Source organism: Gymnoscopelus microlampas (genome assembly GCF_963454915.1).
Source record: "Gymnoscopelus microlampas genome assembly, chromosome: 3".
Lineage (NCBI taxonomy): Eukaryota > Metazoa > Chordata > Actinopteri > Myctophiformes > Myctophidae > Gymnoscopelus > Gymnoscopelus microlampas.
In genome coordinates, this window is record NC_139940.1 from 27,619,492 (window position 1) to 27,645,290 (window position 25,799).

Sequence of the window (25,799 nt, forward strand, 5' to 3'; positions counted from 1 at the left end):
TGACACTTGTCAATGCAGTGAGCTCAAGCTGTCTGTAGCTATTAAAACCTTTCCTGCCCCCCTCCCAAAACACACTCCACCACTCCCCTGTTTGACGTAACTGTGACATGGTTCAGATCCAGACTACTGGAGTCCCCCTCAACACCCCCACCCCCAAACACTGGCTGACATACTGTAACTCTAACCCTGGCTAATCCTGATTCCTGACCTACTGATCCAATCTACTGGATTATTTCATGCTTTACTAGGGGTACAGTAGTTAATTGAACTAATCGACTTAATCAACATGATAGATAATTTATTAAAATAAGAATTAATAATCTATGCCTATTTTGGGCATGTAATAATATACGAGAAGCTTCCATTTCTTTGTAACAATGCGATGCATTGTGAGCTTGAAGATATGCTCTTTTAACTATTTTTGCAGAGCACCGTTGTGCAACAAAGTATATAATAGGTTCTAAGAAATTATTAGATTTGTTGACATATTTCTTTATATATATATTTTAAGAATATATATATAACTGCAAATAAAATAATCGATAGTAGCAGCCCTAGTGGCAGCACTAATATTGAGGCAATATGTATGGCATTGTGTGTGTGAGTGTGTGTGTGTATATATATGGTGTGTGTGTGTGTGTGTGTGTGTGTGTGTGTGCGTGTGTGCGTGCGTGCGTGCGTGCGTGCGTGCGTGCGTGCGTGCGTGCGTGCGTGTGCGTGTGCGTGTGCGTGTGCGTGTGCGTGTGCGTGTGTGTGTGTTGTGTGTGTGTGTTCTATGTGTTTGACCCCCACAATCACACGGAAAGAATGGAAGTGACATAATTTTCTAGGGCACCAGCTTTACAGGACGCAACCTGGTTTGGAAGCTAAGTAACCCAGTCTAAGGATAGACAGTCATAGGGTGTGTGCAATGCTAGACAGCATTCCAGCATGTTACACGTTCTACTTTATCTCTCCTCGTGTCTCCTATGGCCCCTGTCTGTGTGAATGACGGGACCTGTCTAGACCATAGCAGACCTACACGGCAGTATTATGACCAAATTACTTCGCCATTTCACATTCACCTATTTTCACCATATTCTTTCAATGCCTCTTTTGGGGGTGATACTGTAAATATACAGTACACACAAACAGAGACATTCTATGTCATCAACCAGTCTAAATGCACCAAGAGAAGCGTGAATTACATCATCATTAACGGATATATACATAAAACACACACAATTAAAGACAAATAGATATGGGAAATGAGACAGTCTGTAGTGAACAAGATGTTCTTATGTATGAATGAAAAAGACAGAGACCGAGAGGGAGAGAGAGGGGGAGAGAGAGAGAGAGAGAGAGAGAGAGAGAGAGAGAGAGAGAGAGATCATGTGGTGATCAAACAGATGGAAGTTTGAAGACATACATGACTAGGCTAGAGAAATGCCCCATAACCTCATGTACTGGTGCCTGATTTAACCACATGAACCCTAGTGTCCTTGTTCTGGGGCAATGTTAGATCAGCAGTTTTCAGCAAAGAGATTTAGTATGAAGAGGAAAAAAAGTAGGGCACCTACAGTACTAGTACAGACCGAATCATCATGACATCACCACAACCAAAAATGTATTTCCGGGTATCTAACGCCGGCAACGTCACATTGGAGCACTTTTATTCATTAACCTTATCTGTAAGAACAGGACACTAGTGATATTGTTATCGACTATTAGAAATATATGTTGTTGTTTTTTTCAAAATATCCACAGGTTGACAACCAGACATGTAGCTCATGTTCTGGACACTTAATTTTATATTGTATAAATATCCATTGACATTCTACCCAGAAATAGTGTGTTTACATTGTCATTTGGTGTATTTTAGTCTGGAAACCGTTTAACAAAGTATTATATGTTTTAAAGGGGTATTTTATTGTGTAATTTTAACATCAAGTCTGGCTTTTGTGTGCACCCCAGTTTTTATGTTGCTTGATTCAATATTTAGACATTTGATACTCATTTTATCAGACACGCTCCTCTCTTATATAAACCCATTGAACTTCAAACTCAATTTTAAACATGTTAGACTCACTGAAAACACACGTCCCTGATTTTAGTAAACCTGTGATGTGATGTAAACCCTTCTAATGCATGAGGGGCCGTGTTTTTTCAATTGCTTTTTTCATTTTAATTTTTAAAACAATTAAAAAAGAGAAGAAAAAAGTAATTGAAAAATGGTGCCCCCCTCACGCATTAGAAGGACAACATCAGTCACCAGAACCAGGGATGTGTGTTTTCAATGAGTCTAACATGGTTCAAATGGTGTTTGAAGTTCATTGAATATAGGAGGGGTCTCTGATCAAATAATAAATATCTATATATCGCATTAAGCAACTTCAAAACTGTATGGGGTGCACAAGATAGTCTACATAGTAGACATTAAAATTACACCAATAGCCTACAGACGATTATCTGAAGAGGGTGAAGTGAAGGGTGTGAAGTGGCAGCATTAAAATAACTAACTATTACCTTTCTTGACAAAACCATATCATTACGCTCACTCCCTCGGTCAGACAGTTTTTTATACTTTGGGAGCTTAGGCTCAGGCCATGCATGAGGTCTTAGTTACTGTCGCAGTAAAGTGATACTTTGACAGTGATACAGGGAGCTCCAGCACAGGGAGAGACAGAAAGTCAGAGAACGTTTGCGCATGTGTGTGTGTGTGTGTGTGAGTGTGAGTGTGTGTGTGTGTGTGTGTGTGTGTGTGTGTGTGTGTGTGTGTGTGTGTGTGTGTGTGTGTGTGTGTGTGTGTGTGTGTGTGTGTGTGTGTGTGTGTGTGTGTGTGTGTGTGTGCCTTGTCTGTCTGTGTTTGACTGAGTGGGTGAATGATCCCCTGCCCTTTCCGTAGCACCCCAAAGTCGTGGGAACCGGTCTCTACAGGACTAACTGACCACTGTTACTCTGAGCGGTCACTTGATTCATTCCTTCACTGGCACGGCAACTGGTCTGCGCTGGTTTTGACTCTCCAGGCATGTACTGTAACATTTGACACCGCATGCATGCAACTCGTACATTCTCATCACTCTGGCCCAGTGAGCCTCCTGGAGCGCCTCTGAGAGAGGTCAGTGGAAAACACACTAACCAATCCCATTGGACTGGAGAGGCTTCATAATGTTCTACTGGCTGAAACGGGAGGTGTCCCCCTATAAACTATTTGAATCCGAATCAAGCCCCACCCAATTCTCTTAATACATCCATGGTTGACAGGTCTCCTACTGTACTAGGACCCAAGTCGGAACACCTCGCATTGTGAGGGGTTGAAATGTTTTCAAAATGTTTGCCTCTTTCTTATGTTATTTGACAATTTGGCCAATGTTGGACCAGTTGTTATGGTCTATTTTGTTGATTACCTTTGATGCAGTAATGGTCTTTTTCTTTTCTTTCTTTTTTTGGGTATTAAAAAAAAAAAGTCTTAAAAGTCCTACAATTGTCACTTCACTGTCATCTGGGGACCCCTCCAAAATCCAAAATGTGGGGACCCCCGTGGGAGTCCCAAACCACAGATTTATTTATTTATCTAAATAACAATATCAGTCTCTTTTTTCAAAAAAATATATGGGAATTACTTGAAACTACAAAAAGTGCTGATCGGCTCACAGGTCTCTGTCAGGTCGGGTAGGTTATTGTGGCCTCCTGGTGGCGCTATAATAGGCCAATGTGAAAAGGGTGCCATTTCTTCATCTGCCTTTCACAGCAATCAGACGCTGTGTTCATGATTCCTGTCATGATTCCAATCCTGCAAACTTTGGAAGACAATCTTAGCCAATCAGGATGGTATATGAAAAATCTGAAATACCTGTTTGGTTTAATGACTGTATAGAGATATTGAGTACCAATTTACGTGATGTTTGGACAAAATCTGAAGGAGTAATATCAAATGGATTATTTTGCCAAAATCGTCCTCCTGGTAGCTCTATAACAGGCCAATGTGAGAAGTTCTGCTCTGGCATCCAAGGAGTGTGTGTGATCAGTTTCACATCAAGCGGGCCAACGGTGCCAGAGATTAGCTGGTCACAGACAGACGGACACACACACACACACACACACACACACACACACACACACACACACACACACACACACACACACACACACCACACACGCACGCACGCACGCACGCACGCACGCACGCACGCACGCACGCACGCACGCACGCACGCACGCACGCACACACACACACACACACACACACACACACACACACACACACACACACACACACGCACGCACGCACACACACACGCACACACGCACGCACGCACACACGCTTTGATAGTTTTGATATGGAATTGCACAGTCATGACATCAAGACTGGAGGAAGTTGCCAGTTGTACACTGTATTGACAGTACTTTGAGCACAATATTGGCCTATAAATTAACATGTCTAGTATTCAAAACCAGCTAGGCATATTTGCAATGCTCTGGAAGCCTCTAAAGGTTGAATGGTATATTGATGACATAAGTATCCTTGTATTTGTTTAGGAGTTTATGTGTGTTTACGATGGACTTCTTCCACTCCTGACAACACAACATTTATAAAACATATTTATTGTTTATGAGAATGCCAAATTATAGTACTGTTTTTTCACAGTATTTGAATATCCAGCATTTAAAATTATCTGTTGCCATGTCTTTAATGACTTCCTCAGACCACAACATTCTTGAACTTTTAACCTTTTGATATGGAATCTTTCAACTCCACTTTATCACAAGCAAAGCAGTGTCTCTGTTTGTGTTCGGCCCAAAAGCTATCACACACATAAGTGCAGATGACCACAAATAACAATTTTGGTGATATTTTGGGCAAGCAGGCATGTTGGCTTAGAACCCTTGCCTAATAAAAAGGCATGGTTAAAATAGCAAAAAGCTTGTTTTATTTAGGTTGCTTGCAGACCTATGTATTTGAAAGAAGAACCCTCTGAATCATGGCTCTTATTTTTTAAATGTCTGAAAATACACATGAATAAGAATGTAACAACACATTATTAGCAAATATAAGTAAAAAATCACACCCTGTGTGAAGGAAGCGGTGCCTTTGGGGCGGGCCTTAACTCATTTCAGTTCGTCCCTATTGGTGGTCTGAGTCCACTTACCAAATTTGTACTTGGTAGCATGCTGCAAACTGGAATAATGGCTGTTTAAAGGCCAGCCAATGGGCAGACAGAGGGGGCGGGGCTTAAGTAATTACAGTTCGTCCCTATTGGTGGTTTTAGTCCATGTGCAAAATTTGTACTCCGTAGCATGCTGCGAACTTGAGTTATGGCTGTGTAAAGGCCAGCCAATGGGAAGACAGAGGGGGCGGGGCTTCAGCAATTCATGCTCGACCCTATTGGTGGTCTAAGTCCACATACCAAATTTGGACTTGGTGGCATGCTGCAAACTAGAGTTATAGCTGTTTAAAATCCCGTGCTCATCCCGTGCTCATACGGGCGGACGGACATAACATACGCTGGGGGTCCCTGGACAGAGGGGGCGGGGCTTCAGCAATTCATGCTCGTCCCTATTGGTGGTCTAAGTCCACATACTGAATTTGGACTTGGTGGCATGCTGGAAACTGGAGTTATAGCTGTTTAAAATCCCGTGCTCATACGCTGGGGGTCCCTGGACCCCTCTTTGATAACCAGTGGCACGTGTGGCCAATGAGAGGAGAGATGGCATAGGCAATCTGCAAGTCCGTGTGTGTGTGTGTGTGTGTGTGTGTGTGTATGTGTGTGTGTGTGTGTGTGTGTGTGTATGTGTGTGTGCGTGTGTTTGTATGTGTTGCTTCTTTGCCGTGCTCATCCCGTGCTCACACAAACGGACGGACGGACGGACGGACGGACGGACACGCAGACAGAGTCAAACGTAGAGCGGTTGGCACCGCTAAAAATCTCACCCTGTGTGAAGTGAGTGGTGCCTTTGATGAGCCCCGTATTGGTTTTGATGTTGTCATCAATGTTTGTTTATTGGACAGACATACATACATACATACGGACACACGGACAAAGCCAGATATAGGAGTGGTTGGCACCACTCAAAAATATATATAAGTAAACAATAGCCTCCTTCCATAGTGGTATCATATCTCTCAACAGTCAACAGACATTGATGAGACAATCAGCTAAATATAGTGAGCAAGCCTCTTATCAAGTTGCATGGGAGTCTTTCTAAAAGGAAAAAAAGAGAAATGTATACAATATACTGTATTTAGTGGGGGTCCCTGCGTCCTCTCTCTCTCAGCTAGGGGGTCATGAAAAATACCCCTACTCTGAATTATTGCTGCAATAGCTTATTTCTCCTGCAGGTGGCAGCAACAAACCAGAGTGAGCAGCAGTTCGACAACTTTATCAATGTTATTCAGAAATATGTGTTAATAAAATTGGACAGATAAAGCGCACGGTATCAGCCAGCAGCCTGTCTATCTATTTGAAAACCTTTGACAAACGTATTTTCCCCCTACAACACCCTAAATGCTTCATTGACTGACTGAATCTGCTTTAACACAATTTACATAGGTTAATACGATCTTATTTAATTAGTCATCATGATTTGTGTGCATAGGGATCTCATCTTAAACAAGCTTAGTGCTTAATGAGCTTTCCAGTTTAGTAGACCTTGTATTGTGAATTTGTACTTCCATGTACTGTTGTTCTCATGTCTTACTACATAAAGTACATCAATCAATCAGTCAATTAGTCATTAGTCTCTTTAAAACTGAAAATGCATTCACATTAACACTACTACTGTTTTTACCTTTGAGAATTGAGACTTTATCTTCCATTAGCCCAAACTGGACATATCCTAATAATCTTGTTGTTCACACTTTCGCAATTAGTTTGTTCGTTTGTTTGTTTATTTATTTATTTCTAGGTCTAAAACATAGGCCTAAGGCCTTTATGCCCTACCCTCCGCTAATTATGCAAAGTTTCAGTTTCACGGGTGTGATGATGCCTAATTTTACACTCCGGCACACGACGGTGTCTCGTGGTGAAAAACAGCAGATCTAAAAGCTCACAAAGTGCCAACGAGGTGACGCACCGCGAGCTTGTAGATCGACTAATATGCAGTGTTGCCAGGTTTTGTGAGCGATAAGCAACCACTGCCAACCAGAGGTCTATGAAAACAAGCCCAAAAGAAGCAAGGCCACATTAAGAGCACTTTAAACACTTTAAACATCGGCTATTTGAAAATAGCCGATTTTAGAAGCAAACCTAAATAAATAAACAACAACACTTTAAAAACAAGCCCCAAAAAAAGCAACCCGCAAGTAACCAATATTTACAAGCAGTACAAGCAACTTTACAGGAAAAGAAGCCCAAAGCCGCTTATAATAAGCCGACGTGGCAACAATGCTAATATTTGGTGCGCAACACACCCGTACGGCGAAGTATAATTCGGGCGCGTGCATAGTCCAGTCCATACGGGAGCGCGCTTGGGGAAGGGGCGGGGCCGTGGAGGAGGAGGAATCACCGCAGCCAGAGGGATGAGAAAGTTGTCCCGGATATTTACCTTCTACCTGGAGACCGTAGGAGGAATCAATGCTCCACTTCAGGACGACTGAGGTACTTATGCATCTCCTTCTTTCTTCTCTAAGCTGCATGTGTCTTCATAACATTATGTATCACAGGCCACGCTGTAGTTTCGGGGGTTTTAAAATAAAGTTTGCGAATGGTGTGTGTTGTGTTGTGTTGTGTTGTGTTGTGTTGTTCCAGAGTCCTCTTTGGGTGAGGCTGGAGAAGTTTAGGTTGTCAACAGGTTCCTTGATCGCGCAGTTAGAACAAAGTACAAGAGGTCATATAGTAACGGAGCTATATGTTAATGTCTCGTTAGGCTGTTGTTACTGCAACTCAAGGCTTTATACTTTGAAATAGGCCTGGCTGGCTTATTCCTCTGTTTACGTTTGGGAGAGTTGACGAGGTTAAAGGTTGGTCATCTAGCTGTCTCTGGTGGGTGTTCTAGAAAAATAAATCATTGCTTTTAATACTCAAAATGTAATCCTTGTGTTCATTATTTATAAACAATGATGGTTATAACTTAACAATGATACAAATGTTAAGGCAGGCATAGTTTCATGGCATTGTTCTGTCAACTAATGTTGTCCATGTCAACAATATCCCTTTGAAAGAATAGTGAATAGAGCTGAACATGTTTAAAAATAGCATTCATTCACATGTGAATTCATTATGGGTCGGCCAATGAGAGTTTATCATGGAAAACAAGCAATGCTGCAACAGAGCACAGGTCTGTTTAATATATTCTGAGAGTGGCACTGTGTTCAAACATTAACTTACACATTGTGTATCTTTGACAAAGAGGCTAAGGCAGGCCATTTTGTGTGTTGAATTTATCTGTAAACCAAGACGGGACACAAATGCAGCCACGCACACATGAACACACACACACACACACACACACACACACACACACACACACACACACACACACACACACACACACACACACACACACACACACACACACACACACATTCTTAAGCATGGGTAACTATTGGCTTTGAGCCAGTAAAGGAACTATGAGTGCAATGTGCATGTGAGAGTGCATGCATGCACGCCCGTGTACACACACACACACACACACACACACACACACACACACACACACACACACACACACACACACACACACACACACACACACACACACACACACACACACACACACACACACACACACACACACACACACACACACACACACACATGCATGTACCTGTATGTGTTGTTGTGTAATGTGTATGTGAGACCTGTGCGGGTGTGCATACATTGTCCGTAGTAGCAGGTCTTAGATCTGGTCCTAGCCGTGCAAATGGGCGTGCTGCTGAACTCAGAGAATATTTAACATTCTTATCATTCAGCTCCTGCACAGGGCGGAGAGACACCGAGGGAGAACGGGAGGGAAAGGGAGCGAGAGGACATGTTCAGACTCAAGCCAAATAATAATGGATTGCACAAACAGACGCTCGCATATATACACGTCACGTCTCTCTCACACACACACACACACACACACACACACACACACACACACACACACACACACACACACACACACACACACACACACACACACACACACACACACACACACACACACACACACACACACAGTCGCTCCCTCGCATTCACAGTGCATTACTCACTGTGGCCTGATACTGAATCAGGCACACACATTACTCACCACCCGATGTCATCCTCTTGGGAAGACAACAGCCTGGAAAAACCTGACTATATACTGTATGTGTGTGTGTGTGTGTGTGTGTGTGTGTGTGTGTGTGTGTGTGTGTGTGTTTCCAGGTCCTCACTCAGTGATGAGCTGAGGGCAGGGTGTTTGTCTTGAGAGGGAGGCCGAGTTACCGTGGTAACAGACATGCCAAAACCTGACTTACTCTGCCTAGTTCAGCTGCTGGACGGCACCATCGAGACATTTAGAGTCAGCGTGAGTAAGAACACACACGTGCATGCACATGCACACGCACAGACACACACGGCCTGCAAGTCATTTCCATTGACTACATTCATTTCCTAACCTGCTCAGCTACATGCAACCTCACTTTCCACAACCTTTTCTTCCGTCTTTCTATCCTTGTAAAGAGTTTGTCCACACCCACACACCCACACACACACACACACACACACACACACACACACGGATCATATGTTGGTCCTATCTGTCTCTGTGCAGTGCTAATGATTGTCGTGTCAGTGGATGACATGGCGAGACTCCTCTTTCGCATTTCCATTGATCTGCCTCCCGTTTGTTCAGCACAGTGTCCTTGGTTCGATGGACTTCTTCTCTTTCAGAATCGTGCTTTGCGTTATTTTTATATGCCGAGTGGAGCCTTTCACATATGGGAGGCTTCCATCATCATATGCCATGCGTGCGTGAGCTTACCTCAGCATGCACGTATTCTCTCAGAGAATGTACAGTCACCATATGACTTTCTAGGGCAGCATCTCCTTTTCACCCATTAAAACCGAGAAAGCATCTGTGTCATTTCTTTATTTTAGCTATATTTTAATCATCATTTTATACTTTGGCTATTAAAAAATAGCAGATATACAAGCACTTTGTGCCGTTCATAGATCTACAAGCTATGAGCTTGTCAGAGAAACTACTGTGACTCTCCGATGTGAGACTCCTTATATTGCATGTTGCTCGCTGCATTGAGACACATCCTACATCTGAGCCATAGCGTGAGCTACAGCACTTCAGACCTAAAGCCTGTGTTATACATACATAGTTGCGTGCAGGTATCGCACGCTCAGGCTTTATGCTATACTTATGCTAGGAGATTGGAACATGATCTGTAAGCAGACCCACAGATCTACTCAGGTGCATGGTTTCATTTGAGTCGTGCTCTGAACAAGAAACGCAAGGAAGAAGCTTAATTCACAAAATCAAGGCAAGCTAAAGGTTTCTTTTCTGAAATCATGCCCTTCATTGATGTAAACATTATACTTGACAGTGTCAGCACCTGGAGCAGTGTTTCCTAAACAGTGGGGTGGAGAGAAGAAGTGGGACATGAAATGTCATGATGGTGGTGCAGATAGAAGACAACAACACAAATCCTCTTTGTTAATTTATCCATTTGTAACGCTGAGTTTTTAAACTCTAATTTAAATTAATAATCCCTACCACCCATTCACACACAAGCAGACGCACACATTCACAGAGTATGCTGAGAGCATTGCTTTTATTTTAAAAATGGAATATATATAAAATCATTTACTGTGGTGTCTTAACTGTTGTGTTTACCTATTTTCCTATTTAATGCATGTATTTATTGTCTTGTCTGTACAAACAATATAATTTAAGCTAAACTAATAAGGTTATTACATTAAACTTCAGCGGAGGAATACTGTTATCGAATAGTGTTATGTTTAATAGCTAGTGTAAAATGTTTGTCTGTGTGCCGTGTCTGAGACCATTTGAGAAAGTCTAACTTTTGATGTTGTATTCCCTGGTTTTCCAGAAACAGGATGAAGGTGTGGTTCTGTTAGACCTGGTGTTCAACCACCTCGGCTTGCTAGAGAGACAGCTTTTTAGTCTACAGATCCGAGAATCCAGCACGGCAATTGTCTACATCAAAGCCAACACACACTCTCCGGTGAGCTGGCCATCTTGGCTGTGATTGTAATTATAATTGTATAGCATGATGTTCTATGTTTGAATAACCCTGTGTTCCTCTTTCAGAGATGGTTAGAGCCTGAAAAGCCATTGAAGAAGCAGCTGAAAGGTATCTGATTTGAATTATGTGCCTTTATTTGAAGTAGCAATTTCTAACTATTTCTTAATACAATATACAGTACTTAGAACTGTCGTGGAATTCTGATCAATCAGCAATCGATAAGGCACATAGGAGTCGAGACAATATTCTAGGTGGAGGTGGTTATGCTTTATGTACATGATATCATGGTCAGAAGTACAATAACACTCATGTCAGTGGTACGGTAGTTCTGCCTCGAGCACAAGGCAGAGATCATAGTTATACTGTAGCAGCCTGAAGGACAAACTGAACCATAACAAGATAGGCTGTACCAAAACAATAGCTATTAGGCCTAGTGGAGACATCTAGGCTCTTACAAGCTGACACATATCATAATGTATTGTAGAAGTATTATAAGGGATGGTATAATATAAAGGTTAGATATAAGCAGCCATATAACTTCTTCCTCAGGACAAAGAAACTAGGAGTCTGCTGTGATGACATCATGTAATTTATCACATCTTTAAGACATGTTTTCCCTATGCAGGGCTTGCCTCTCCCTTCTATCTTAACTTCAGAGTACGATACTTCATCTCTGACCCCAACTCTCTGCAACATGAACAGACCAGGTGAATATGAATGTGTTTAGTCTAGTGAACGATAAGTGATATTGAAAGTTAATTGGGTGGTTTTCCCCCTTTGATGTATGTAAGTTTGACATTTTACAATAACCAGTGGTCTGCCTTAATACCAGGTTATGAAAAATGCTCTTGTCGTGTGTCAGTATCAGTTGTGAAACAGGGAGTAGTTTATGTATGACGCAGACGTTATGTGAGTGGGCTGTTTGAAGTGGTGTGGGTTGTATGAGTTCCTCCTGTCTCGTCTCTGTAGGCACCTGTACTTCCTCCAGATCAGGTGTGACATCAGGGAAGGAAGGTTAGTGGAGCACCATGGGAACAAACGTGTTCATTTGAGCATACGCTAATGCACACACAAGCAAACAAAAACACCTATCCCCTTGAGATACAGATTTTCCAGCAGTGGTGTAGCAATTACAATGTGTAATCATAGAGTCTGATTGCAGGTTGCAGTGCCCGCTGAGTGCAGCTGTGGTGCTGGCGTCTTATGCTGTTCAGTGTAAGTCACCATTGCATTTTCATTCAACAGTAGAGAAACAAATGACTCATGGCTTTGTTACTGTCATGCGAGTAATTGTTCCTGCATGTCAGCAAACAATTAGCTGCACCTCTCATATAGTACCCAACTACACAGTAAAATCCTCGGTTAGAGTTAAATTAACTGAAGATCTTATCATGATGACAATTGTGGGTCAGTACTTGCGAAGGGGGTCTGATTATGTATTTCTGTGTAATATTTCGGATTCTCTCACCATCCCCTGTAGCGGAGCTGCGGGACCACATGCCATCTTATCTCCCTGGTTACCTGTCCAAGTGCCACTTCATTCCAGAGCAGGATGATGACTTCCTATCCCGAGTGGAAGATCTGCATCCACAGCACAAGTACTGCAAAGGAATCTGTACCTTTTTATAGTCTGAAATTCAAAACTGGTTTCTGCTCGTTTTGCACAGCACGTTCTCTACAGTTAGTATTGATGCCCCTGCGTCTCCTCTGTGTGTTCCCAGGGGACTGAAGCAGAGCGAGGCAGAGTTATGTTTCCTCAACACGGCACGAACGCTGGAGCTGTATGGAGTGGAGCTGCATTCTGCCACGGTAGCCAACTCTCTTGGCTGTTCACTTGTTTCTGGATATATTATCTGAATAATAACATTTACACCTGGGGGATTTTGACTGAGATCTGAACGCCGTGTGAGCCAGACCACCTCCAGATGTGGTCTGGCAGATGTGATCGCATTCCGATTGCAATGTGTGCTTTGTGTGTGTTTACACCTTGCTTTACCATATGTTTTTCCTTATCCAGATACAGATCATATCTATATTACTTTCTTATATTCATTTATTTTATGGCTGCTTTTACTTGTTGGTCCTTGGTTTCATTTATCACGTTCCCTCTCTCTCGCTCTCTTGTCACTCTTACTCAGGATTCCAACAATGCCCCCCTCTTGGTCGGTTTGGCTTCAAGTGGTGTAGCTATGTTCTGCAATATGATTTGCTCCAGTTTCTTCCCCTGGTGAGTGATAATGACAGCTGCTCATTCATGTGATGGGTTGTCGTCAGCCTAGTTTTCTGACCCATTAAACCCTCTCATCATCATTATCATGCAGGGGGAACATCATCAAGATCTCCTTCAAGAGGAAACGTTTTCTCATCCACCTCAAACGGAAACACGTGAGTCTATTCATGTCTTGGGCTTCGGGCACGTGAATTACCCGCCCACGTCGCCTTAAAATCCTGTGAATTGTATTGTACTGTCGTCTGTGATTTGCAGGGGGAGACCCAGGATTGCATTGTGTCTCTGGCCTTGCCCTGTCCCAAGACTTGTAAGAATCTTTGGAGGTCCTGTGTGGATCACCATTCCTTCTTCAGCGCTAACCGGACAGCCAGGAGCCCGAAGCACAACAACACCACCACAACAACAATTCAGTCCTACAGCAAGCTGATCACACAGCACTTGGGCCTGGGAAACAGTAAAAATGAAACGTGAGTGTGTGCACAATCACATGTAGTCTTATAATAACTATTTAAATGTTGCAGTCTTTCTATTCCTCTCCCCTTGGTCTGCAGGGGTCCGGTGTGTCGGCGTGTGGTGGGAGGGATGGTGTGGAACCCGGTCCTTCGAAGGTCTGTTTCAGCCGAGCAACTGGAGACCAAGAGTCTTCCATCTAGATCCCCTCCAACTACACCCAACTGGTATGATCTGTTTAGGCCTCTACAGACCAACTGTCTTGTCCTGACTAACTGCGCTGTGTAGGAAGATCAAATTGGGTGATGTTGGGTCGGTGGTGTCTTATGTTTAAAGTTGCTGCAAACACACTGCACAGACTACATCTGACAATTAGCTGATGGTACTCTATTGCCCCTGTGTGAGAGTAAATACTTCTAAACTGGGTGGTTACGTGAATGAATGATGCTATATGATACGTTATAACATTATACCCCTTGCAAACAGGGGTATAACGACTCAGTAATGACTCAGTAATGAATGCAGCTCTTTGAGTTGTTTGGAGCACAGTCCTGCAGTGGGTTGGTTTTACAAGTGAGTTTCATTGCTCTAACATGGTAGTCTGTGAGTTTCAAACCCGCTACTGGAACTACAGCCACCATTACAATACACACTGCACATTATACAACCAGTTTTCGGGCGATATATTTATATATCATTATACTATATTAACACATCGGGTGCCGATCACGGTCTGAACCGTGTGTTTACATAGTAGCGCTCTGGTGCCGTTCACGGTCTGAACCGTGATTTCAGTCTTTTTGTTTTTTTCGTTTTTCTCCGCACGGGCGGGGCTAGAGCAGCTCTGGGAGTACCCATTGTGATCTTGAGAAGGAAGGGCCAGATATATCACCGGAAACAAAAACATGGCTTCCATCCGATTCCTGTCTATTTCCTTCTTTAAAACGCCTATATCTCCGAATCCGTTTCCGGTGGTGAAAACCGGTCATGCGCGATGCGCGATCCCCCCCCGTTGTAACTCGGGAGTGAAATGTTATGGTTCCAGGCTGTAGCCAGGGTCATCGCTCAACATGAATGGATGCTTTTTTTTACGTGGATTTGCTTGTCGCGGAGTCTAAAGCTTTAAACAGCAAAGCGCAGTCAATGGGGAGAATGCTGGCACCCAACGTAAGTTGTTATGAAAAAATGCTGGCCCCCGATGTGTTAAAAGTATCAAACATATATATACAGTATTTATAATAGTTTTATATTCCCCAAGCCTATTGACTAAAATCAATACATTACTATATACATCAGTTTTATAAGGGAAGTAAAATAATCCTGGCTATTTTCTTTTTCTTTTTGATTAATAATCTTTTATTGTTTTTCAATTTTGGACAAATATAGACTCATACTGTTTACGTTGTTAAACAGATATGTAAACACTCTTGAAAAAGAAAAGTCTGCACACTGTGCTGAAGCTCCCAATGATCAACCTTAATAGGACAACCTTTCAACCCGTCAGCGTCTTCATCAGGTCTGAGAAGACTAGCACAGTGTGTGGACTTTTCTTCTTTTTCATGTATGTATATTTGTCGAGCACCTGTCAAATATTTGGATGTGCGTACTCTACTTTGGACTGCACATGTAAACCCTCTTGGACAGAACATGTACAAACACAAGCATAAATTGTCCTGGCTGAAGTTTATGGTCTTTCTGGCAGGCGGAGTCCCCGCGTTCGACACGGCATCCGTAAGCCCCGCCCCTCCTCGGCGGAGCTGACCAATGATCTGAAAGACATGTCAGAGGGGGAGGATGTGTTCTACACGTACCGGGCCTCCGTCACCAGCAGCAGAGACAGTGAGGGAGACAGTTCTCCACATCGGTCAGTATTAGGAAAACGACACACTTGCGTAATTCTTACCCTATCATACGATGGTGTCGTGCAAAAATAGAGGATCTACAAGCTCACAATGCATCGCAACGTGACGTGTTGTGAGCTTGTAGATCTGCTTTTTTTTTACCATGTGACACAGGCACGTAACAAAGTATAAATCTCTTTCAATCTAACCAACCATTTGACTTTGTTTACACCAGTCTCTCTGGCACACACAGCCAAGCACTGGAGGAAGGTTCGTCACAATTTGATGACATCAGCACGGGAGAAGAGGACAGCGAGCCCAGTTTACACTACAGGGACAAGGTCAGTTATCTGATCGCCCACATAGTGTGTGTGCACATGCTGTATGCATGCTTGTGTTGCATCCCAACCCCTATTTTGTATAATATGACGCTATGAATCCCAACCCCTATTTTGTATATGACACTTTGAACTAAGGAATAGACTGTAAATCCGGGTAGCTATGGGCTAGTATTTTTCATAAAAGGGAACTATTAGTTTCCCCTTTTATTATTAATTATGCAGAATTATTTTCCTGCGTTTGTAGGGGCCACCAGGAGACAGTGATCTGTTGTTAATACGTATTGCCCCTGATCCGGAAGGCAAGTTTGGCTTCAATGTTAAAGTGAGTCTCTCTTGCGCTCAAACACATACACACACACATGCGGAAACATTTTGAGTAATATGTGTTTGTCTCCCTCACTCTTGCTTCATTTCATCTTTCCAAACTCCTTCCAGGGTGGGGTGGATCAGAAGATGCCTCTAGCCATATCCCACGTTAAACCTGACTCACCTGTAAGAACCGACTCAGAGGTGTTTGTGTTCGACTATGTGGTTATGTTAACTTGTGATGAAATGTAAACGAAACATAGATGGTTCGAGGGATGACTAGAAGGATGGTTTATCAAAGCTGTGGTTCTCAAATATTCTCATGTCAAGGACCCCCAAATTGACTCGCATATGAAAATATTTTGTGCTAGGGACCTCATGAGAGAAGATTTGTGTAATCTTATTCCAAGTGTTTTCACAATGTTTCTAGATGCATTAAGATTTTTTTAAATGAGCAGATCTACAAGCTCACAACGCATCGCATCATGATGCGTTGTGGGCTTGTAGAGCGGCTATTTCCGAATAGCCAAAGTATAAATAGGGTTGAAGTGGTTTTGCTGTGAGTGAGTGTACTGTATGTTTGTAGGCAGGGCGATGTGAACCCAAGCTGCTAGAGGGAGACCTGGTGGTCCTCATCAATGGCCGAGACATTTCAGAACACACGCATGACCAGGTGGTCATGTTCATACGAGCCAGCAGAGAGTCACATTCCAGAGAACTGGACTTGCTCATCAGACGTAAAGGTGTGTAGGATCATGTGCCCGTTTGTATGTGTGTATGCACCTTATCGTCGCTGTCGGGCAGAAACCTTGTTTCTCCATATTTAAACTTTTAATTTTTTTTGTCCCCTTAAATGTATGCCCTACTTCGTCGTACTACACTACAGTGTCACACAAAGTAGCACAAATGGCCGATCTACAAGCTCACAACGCGTTGTGAGCTTGTAGATTGGCTAATTTATCTTCAGAAGTGAATGTGGTCAAGTGTGTCTATGAGTTTTATAAATATTGAACCAATGAAAAGTATTAAAAAGAGCTTGTGACTAAATAATAATCTACATAAGATCAATTGGAACACAGGTTTTTTTTTCCATTTCCTGAAAAGTAACAGTTTTGGAGGTTTCTGCCTGACAGCAACGTTATGTTTCTGTGATGTTTATGTATTATACACTCAACCAAGCTTGTACTGCAGGTCCTGGGCGTTCGGCACCTGTGCTACAGTTTCCTCCCGCCCTAACACTGACTGGCCAATCGCAGGGAGACAAGCCGCAGTCGCCTGGTCAGTCAGAGCGTGTCAGTACACTGGAGGACTCAATGAAACAGCTGGAGAGAGGAATACAGTCAGCAACTCTCTCCTTCCACTTTGAGGTATGTGCGTGCACACATACACACACACACACACACACACACACACACACACACACACACACACACACACACACACACACACACACACACACACACACACACACAGGTCAGAGATGAAAGAGAACAAGAATAGCTAATAGAACGACAAAGACCAGAAATGGCTGCATTTCTCTTATACTTTAACCCTTTGAAAGCGGGAAATTTTTGATAATTTTAGGGTTTTTTTGCGTTCACTATTAAAAATATCAGATATACAAGCTCACAGTGCATCACTTCGTGCCGCGCCACAAGCTTGTACATCTGCAATTATTTTTACATTTTTGAAAAATCTTTCAAGTGTGAGAACTACTGATTTTAAAAGCCATTTGTTAGAATCGGCCTCAGGTCTTAATGGGTTTTAAGCAGAATTTAATAACTTACAGTCACACTCACTTATTTGGGGATTCATAATGATGCCTTTTTAAGTGCTGTTTTGGGAACAGATGTTGGCCCTAATCTGCTAGATGCTGAATATTTTGTGTAATTTGTGTGTATTTCTTTGTAATGTTTATGCGTGCATGTGTATGTGTTGCAGAACCTTTACAGGCGGAAACCTGGCCTTTCGCTAACCTGTGCTCGACTCTCTGAGAACATGGAAAAGAACAGATATAAAGATGTTCTGCCATGTGAGTCCTGTCTTTTCTCTGCATATATTTCCACCACCACATGATTCCCCACCCCCCACAGCTTGCTGTATTACCTGGGATAACCTCAGTCTTGTACAGTACTTCCCTGTGGTGGGTCATAAAAATGTAACTGCCCAAACGACTGACTGTGCATCAACACCTGTACAACAACCTTCTCTCTCCTTTCAGATGACGCTACCAGGGTCGTTCTGCAGGACCAAGAGGACTATATTAATGCCAGCCACATCACGGTATGGCGTTGCTGATATCTGCAATCATCTCTTTTTGTCACCTGGCGTCATCTCATGTATACTCGACCCTGTGTATATAATGTGTGTTAGCATGAGCATGTCTGTCTGTCTGTCTGTCTCTTAGGTGGCGCCCCCAGTGTCTGGTGTGTGTTTGCGTTACGTTGCCGCTCAGGGTCCACTACCGCAGACCTGCACTCACTTCTGGCAGAGTGTGTGGGAGCAACAGACACACACCATCATTATGCTTACTACTCTCACAGAGAGGGGACGGGTACTTGCTTAAACACGCTCATACATACCTCATCTATAAACACACATAGAATGTAAAACCCAGCCAGTGAGGAATTGGGTATTGTGGGTTAATGTCAAGCTGCTCAATATCCATTGTTCCTGTGATCATTGTCATGCCATCATTGTTGTGCCAACATTGCTACATGATGTACCGTGTTTAATTCGATTTAATTACGGTTATTACTAGGTTTGCGAGCGGTTTTGTTTTCTTGCAAAAATAATCAATCGCAGCAGCTGTTTGCAATCAACAGGGTTTCACAGACTACAGAACAGCTGAATGTGGAGCCTTGATTTATACTTCCTTGCACGCCAGTGTCGTGTGCTGAAGACAGCCAATCTACAAACTCACAACATGTTGCGTCGCAATGTGTTGCGAGCTTGTGAGCAATTTTCGACACGTGACACCATCGTACTATGAGTATGAATTAAGCATAAGGTGTGAGCAGGATGCCGATGAGATGTATTCTTTGCACACAAGATGCATTCACACATGGAATCATTCAATGAAGCTGACTCTGTGGCGACTTCCCTGTTGCTTGGTAACCAGATGCTCTCATTAATTGATCGAGTGGCCGGAGATATTCTCTACTTCAGAGCTACTTGCCTAAGAACGCACACACACAGAAATATATTGAAACTGGTATTTATTACCGAATAATCGAGAAGAAATACTTTTTTCAAAGTATTCTTTTCCCCCGTAGATATCAATGAATCGACACAATATATTTTTTACAATCGACCTTTAGTATACTTCTTTGTGCAATGGTGTCATGCGAAAATAGGCGATCTTCAAGCTCACAACACGTCACAGCGCTTGTAGATCTGCTATTTTCAATGTTTTTTATTTTTATTTTTATATTTGTTCATTAATCTGAATCGAGGAAAAAGTTTGAAACGATCGTAATACTGATTTGAAGTCATATCACCCAGCCCTAATTGAAAGTCATTTTCATCCTGTTCCTTTTCCCCCCTGAATTATGTTCCTGAGAGAAGTGGTTAAAATGCATTGTCGAACATGAGTTTAATTTCCTGAGCCTCCAGGTAGCAGTGATGTGTTATATTATTACTGTATGTGACTAATGGCTCATGTCAGAAATAATGTGTGTTATGGATGATGTCATACACTTTCAGACTAAGTGTCACCAGTACTGGCCGCATCCCCCAGAAGTGAGGGATTATGGGTACTTGAGGGTGAACTGTCACTCAGAGGAATGTAACTTAGCCTACGTCACACGACAATTCACCGTGACACACACACAGGTACAGTAACACCTGCTCAGTGAAATGCAAAAGAGCACTCCTGCTTTCAATAACCCTGACACAACAAAGGCGATGTAGTATGACTCCAGTCATACAACATGGGGGTTTCTGCTTCTATGTTTAGTGGCATGTACTGTGATTTATGCCATATGTCACATAACAGAGCTCGCCGCAGGCAACACATACTCTGGACAAAACTAACTCTTGCCTGCATATAATCTCTTCCTGTGTGGGCTGGCGAGTGGATGGGTGGTTGTGTGTGTGTGTGTGTGTGTGTGTGTGTGTGTGTGTGTGTGTGTGTGAGATGGGTTTGGGCTCGTGGATGGGGTGTGAGGGCAATAGATTTTTTTCTGTGTACAGTATGTGAGTGTCTTCCATTTGCCTGTGGAATATTATGAGATCAAACAGAGCTGTTTGCCATAATAGATTACATGGTGAACACAGGTAAATAAAGAGTATGGAGTCACACATACACAAACACATACACACACTCGAATCTACCGCTGTGCGTGCCCATCTGTTCTCCTGGCTGAGTTAGTTCATCCCTGCATGCGGCCACAGGCCACTCGCCCGGCACAATTCCTGAACACAGCCACACTCCTCCTTTTGGATTTCACTTTTCCCCTCTCTTCTCCACCTTCTATTTGGTCTTCCTTCAACCATATCCCCTTCCAATTCATGTACAGGTCACATGTTGTTTTTTCCTCCCCACCTGTTCTTCCCGCTGCCTTCTTTGTTTTTGTTTTTTTGTGGCTGTTATGTACTGTAGGTCCTCTCTCATATGTAATCAGTTTTCTGAAGTTTAAATGTACACAATTTTAAATGCATGCTTCCTAACACTATTGTGTGTGTGTGTGTGTGTGTGTGTGTGTGTGTGTGCAGCGGGGTGAGGAGCGGGCAGTCACTCATCTCCAGTACGTAGCATGGCCGGACCATGGCGTACCAGATGACCCTTCTGACTTCCTGCTGTTTGTCAGCTGTGTCCGAGAAAGGAGAAGAGGGGAGGAGCCACTTATGGTACACTGCAGGTAAAACACACACACACACACACACACACACACACACACACACACACACACACACACACACACACACACAAAAACATCATTCATGTATGTACTGTGGACATCTGAACTTTTTTAGTTTTTCTGAATAGTTATTCATTTGTTTTTAATGATTACTTCAGTGCTGGGATTGGACGCACAGGTGTTCTTATCACCATGGAAACAGCGCTGACTCTGTTGGAGGAGGGTCGGCCGGTGTTCCCCCTGGACATTGTCAGAACGCTCAGAGACCAACGAGCCATGATGGTCCAGACCACGGTACAGAGACACATAACAGCTAGCCATCATGGTTGATTAGCTCACTACTTGTTTGTCAAAGGCAAATGCAGCTGCTTTTGACATGTAGCTGGTAACCACGTCATGTTTTATGTCATGATTTCTCTGAGGAGGAAGTCCTTGAGGCTGTTGTTTATTGATTTTTCCTTTATTGAGAGGGAGCAGTTTTCCACTGGGCCAGTAGAAGTTGCTTTGTGTGCAAATGATTTTGCTGCTTTTATTACTACTATTATTATTTATTATTAGTATTATTATTATTATTATTATTAGGTAATGGTTATAGTACAAATTTAGGCCTGGGATTCTCAAATCGTGTGTTGAGGGTCACACAAGAAAAGAAATGTATTCTTGAAACAAAATAACTCAACCAACCACTTAATTAAAAGCCTGTGCAGTCAATGCAATTCTTATGTTCGAGTTATACTCCGTTGTATGACGGTGTTGCTCACAGAAAAAAAGCATGCAGATCTGCTATTTTCAGCAGGCGACGATGACATATGGCAAAGTATAATCAGACTTTAACCACTCAAACCCTTAGGTGACCGGAGTCCCCCAAGGGTCTGTACTTGGGCCCCTTTCCTTTTAATCCCTGTACACCAAATCTCGTTGTGAGCTTGTAGATCGGCTATTTTCACTGAATGTTTGCCTATTCTCACCTAATATTTGCCTATTATTACCCACGCACGCACGCACGCACGCACGCACGCACGCACGCACGCACGCACGCACGCACGCACGCACGCACGCACGCACGCACGCACGCACGCACGCACGCACGCACGCACGCACACACACACACACACACACACACACACACACACACACACACACACACACACACACAGTGTTTGTAAATGTACACACATAGCGAATCATACAGAACATACAACACAAACAAGGTTGGTTTGTGAGATTTTTTGTTCCGTTTTTGTGCACTTAATATCATGTTATGACAGGGGTCAGTGCAGGCCAGACTTATTAACTCTCATGGACCACACTTGGCCCGTGGGGCCTCCTATTAGGGATCCATGACTTACTTAAAGGGACACTATTACACTAATGATGTGCATCTAGCTATACTATAATTTACTAAATAAGTCACTGTCTGTCTCTGTGGCCGGCGTAACTCGTTAAGTGTCAGACTGAACGGTCTCAAACTTACCATATGTGTCTCTGTGTCTATGACCCTGAGGTGTGCAGTGCCGAATGGTCATAGTGGTCACACGTTTTCCGAGAACTGAAAAAACACGAATATCTGTATCTACCCGCCGGCGGGTCTGAGGTAGACGCGCAAATTCAGTAGATTGTATGCATCAGCTTCCCTAATTGGCCAACCCAGACCGTTGGCTTCACGGCTTGGCGGAGTCACGTTTGCTTACCAGTGCAAGTTTGAATAATTTGACCAGGCTAATAATACTCACCTGTCAACACTATAGACCTGTTTCACCTCATTTGAGATGGATAGTACAAATTGTCATTCCCAACTAATTGTGTCCGGTGTGAAAGACACCTTACTGTTGGAGTGTTTACTGCCTGTCACATTCTGTCACAGTCTGTCACAGTAAGAGTTCATGTCACAGTAAGAGTTCAAGCTAATTTAGAAGCGTGTGAGGTTGTCCACCTCTGTAGATAATGTGTCACTTTCACCCTGGAGTCCCCATTCTGGGCATGTCAATAATATAGTGAAAAGATTCCAAAAATGTCAAAAATCTTCATAAATTGCTCAGATCTTTTGAGCTTGTAAATCAGCTATTTTCGTTATTTTTAAAATGAGGCTCAAGTGGTTAAAGACAACGACGGCAACACTAGTGATGCAGTGTATTGTTGTGTTAACTAAAAGCACGTTTTGTGTTTCAGTGTCAGTTCCAGTTTGTGTGTGAGGCCATACTGCGAGTCTACAAAGAGAAGCAAGATGGGTCTGAAGCCCCGGCATAGACCACATCAACACTGCTAACTAATCACAGCAGCACCAGAACACATACACTCACTAGTCCAGCCTTATTCTATGGAGGGCATTACCTGCTCTACTCGAAGGATTCCAGGATATGGGACCAATGCATAGGCTGAATATAATAGAACAGCTGGCCACAGAACATGGTTCTCTGCCGATCTGCATAGCATATACTGTAAGCCAGTGACTCCTGTACCTCTCTGGCCTTAGTTTTTTTTGTGGGCTAATAGTGCATTAAGAGGTTAGAGTCCCACAGAGACTGCTAGAAGACTGATGTGAGCTGCTGCTCTCTGTCCCAGAGGCCTCTCTACTTATCACTGTATCGCACTTAAGCCACGTTGTCCTCCACGGAGGTGTGCCTTGGACTGATGTTTTACTGGATCACACAGGGCAACAGAACTGTGCCTGGAGCGTTACTGTCTATATATATTATCTGAGTCTAGAGAGGGTTGCAGGTTTTATATCACCAACAGGTTGGCTCACATTAGACTGCCGGTGGAACACTGAACCTTCTCTTGTCCTAATCACTCTTAAATTATTGAGACACTGAATAAACACTGATTTATACTGATGGGTCATTTGTTTGTTTGTTCTTATAATAGTCAATGCCTATTTGACAAATGTATTATTAAAGGAGATATCTGTCCATCTGTCTGTATCTATTGATAGATCTGTCTACTGTATCTCTAGATGGATAGATATGTAAAATAGATGTTTTAATTAGCATAGCATATGATGCTCTGTGTTGAGATACTGTTTTTTTTTACTATACAGTGCATTAACTTTTTCACCTCTCGCAAATCAATACGTCTGAAATTAACAGTATGGCTGATCATTGCACACTATTCAAGAAAAGCCCAAGTATTCAACTGTTTAAGTTTGTCTAGGAATTTGGAATAATTTCAATGATTTGTTATCTCACCTCTATATTGATTCACGAACAGCAAGTGTTGTTCAGTGATTGTCAACGTTTTTAATTTCAAGGACTCCCAATCCAATGTATTAGGCTATGGGCCACTATTTAATAAGATTTCCTATCTCTGGGACCTTAATCAAATAATTTACAGGATTTGGTCCAATGTGATCAGTCATTTGGTAACAGTGAAAGTGATCAAATTAACCATTCTTGTTCTCTAGATGTATTTTTTTTACAAAATAATGATAGTAATTCATTAAGTTTATGTAAATATATGAAATAATGTAGATAAACTATGAATCATTTAGCTGTGGAACCCCCTCAAGGACCCCTGGGGGCCACACTGAGAAGTTGAACCATTGGTGTAGTATACAACCTCTTTCTGGACATTTACACACTACAGTACACCCATCTTTCAGTCCAATGACCAAAGATGAAACATGTTTGTTTGTTTGTTTGTTTGATTGAATACTTAAACAGTTTGCAAAAAAGCACAGAAAGTACAGTTCAATACAAAAGGATGCCAGAAGGATTAAACCCAAGAAAGCACTATGGCTTGTTACCATTGGGATCCTGTGTATTCAATTCATCGAAAAATACGTGGCCATTACGGGGATCGAACCCGCGACCTTGGCGTTATTAGCACCACGCTCTAACCAACTGAGCTAAACGGCCCACTATAACTATTGGTGGGACTCATGTAATTGTTGGACCCTCGTAGTTGGCTATACGTAACGTAATTCAATAGAACGTAAATAACCAATAGCAGTAGGTTTATGGATGGAGACTTATATCACTGAAGGTCCTTCGCTTTTTTAATACAATTCAATAGGGGCCCCAATAACGACAGACAGATGGCGCTGGTTCACTGCCAGTGATGGGTCGCCCTGTCGGGGTAAAAAAGTTTGTGCTGCGTTGTGTTTTTACGCAGGCGCAGACCATGCTGTTTGTCCAGTTCCTCTGGTTGACTACCTGTGTGAGCCGAGGTAGACCCGTTTCTGTACCCGGTGGGAACGAGATGATAACGGAGGTTCTGGAGCGGAGGACGAGGCTTTGTTCCAGTGGAAGCCCACTTCCCTTGCAGGTGGTCGTGTGACAGACAGAGGGGTCCCCGCCACAGCACCCACTGCAGACCGCGAGACGGGGATTTCTCCGGGGTTTCAGAGTCCATTGGACGGCAGGTGCATGAGGGAAGGGAAAGGACACGGGCTTGTATTTCCGCGAGTGGAGTGAATGCATGGTCGGAAATCAACTGGTCGGTGGGTGTCTCGGCGGTAAATGTGTTATTAGTTGAATTAGTATGCGGCTGAAGTACACAGCTGCTGCCGACATCCAGCTGGGGGATTGATCGGCAGCCTGAAGTCTGTCTCCGCCGTGCCTACCGAGTGACTCCTCGCCCCGGGGAGGAGGTGGCAGTAACAGGACT

General features: G+C 43.0%; 1 protein-coding gene across 3 annotated transcripts; it reads left to right on the plus strand.

Annotated features, from left to right (window-relative positions):
* The first annotated feature begins 7,457 nt into the window (after positions 1–7,457).
* On the plus strand, positions 7,458–24,103 carry ptpn3 (protein tyrosine phosphatase non-receptor type 3). 3 transcript variants are annotated; one of them, XM_084050212.1, is made up of 26 exons: positions 7,458–7,577; positions 9,330–9,471; positions 11,009–11,143; positions 11,230–11,272; positions 11,790–11,871; positions 12,134–12,178; positions 12,327–12,379; positions 12,645–12,762; positions 12,886–12,973; positions 13,303–13,391; positions 13,486–13,549; positions 13,650–13,861; positions 13,946–14,071; positions 15,547–15,708; positions 15,921–16,026; positions 16,271–16,348; positions 16,462–16,518; positions 16,919–17,075; positions 17,524–17,699; positions 18,274–18,364; positions 18,554–18,615; positions 18,740–18,886; positions 20,038–20,166; positions 21,049–21,194; positions 21,353–21,488; positions 23,364–24,103. In XM_084050212.1, the coding sequence occupies exons 2-26, from the start codon at positions 9,403–9,405 to the stop codon at positions 23,439–23,441; spliced, it is 2,649 nt and encodes an 882-aa protein (XP_083906338.1). In that variant the 5' UTR covers positions 7,458–7,577; positions 9,330–9,402; the 3' UTR covers positions 23,442–24,103. The 3 variants fall into 3 exon arrangements, 2 of the variants coding, with proteins under 2 accessions (XP_083906338.1, XP_083906339.1); XM_084050213.1 differs by lacking the exon at positions 23,364–24,103 and adding an exon at positions 22,699–23,332; XR_014600240.1 differs by lacking the exons at positions 21,049–21,194; positions 21,353–21,488; positions 23,364–24,103 and having other exon boundaries at positions 18,740–19,342.
* Positions 24,104–25,799: the final 1,696 nt, after the last annotated feature.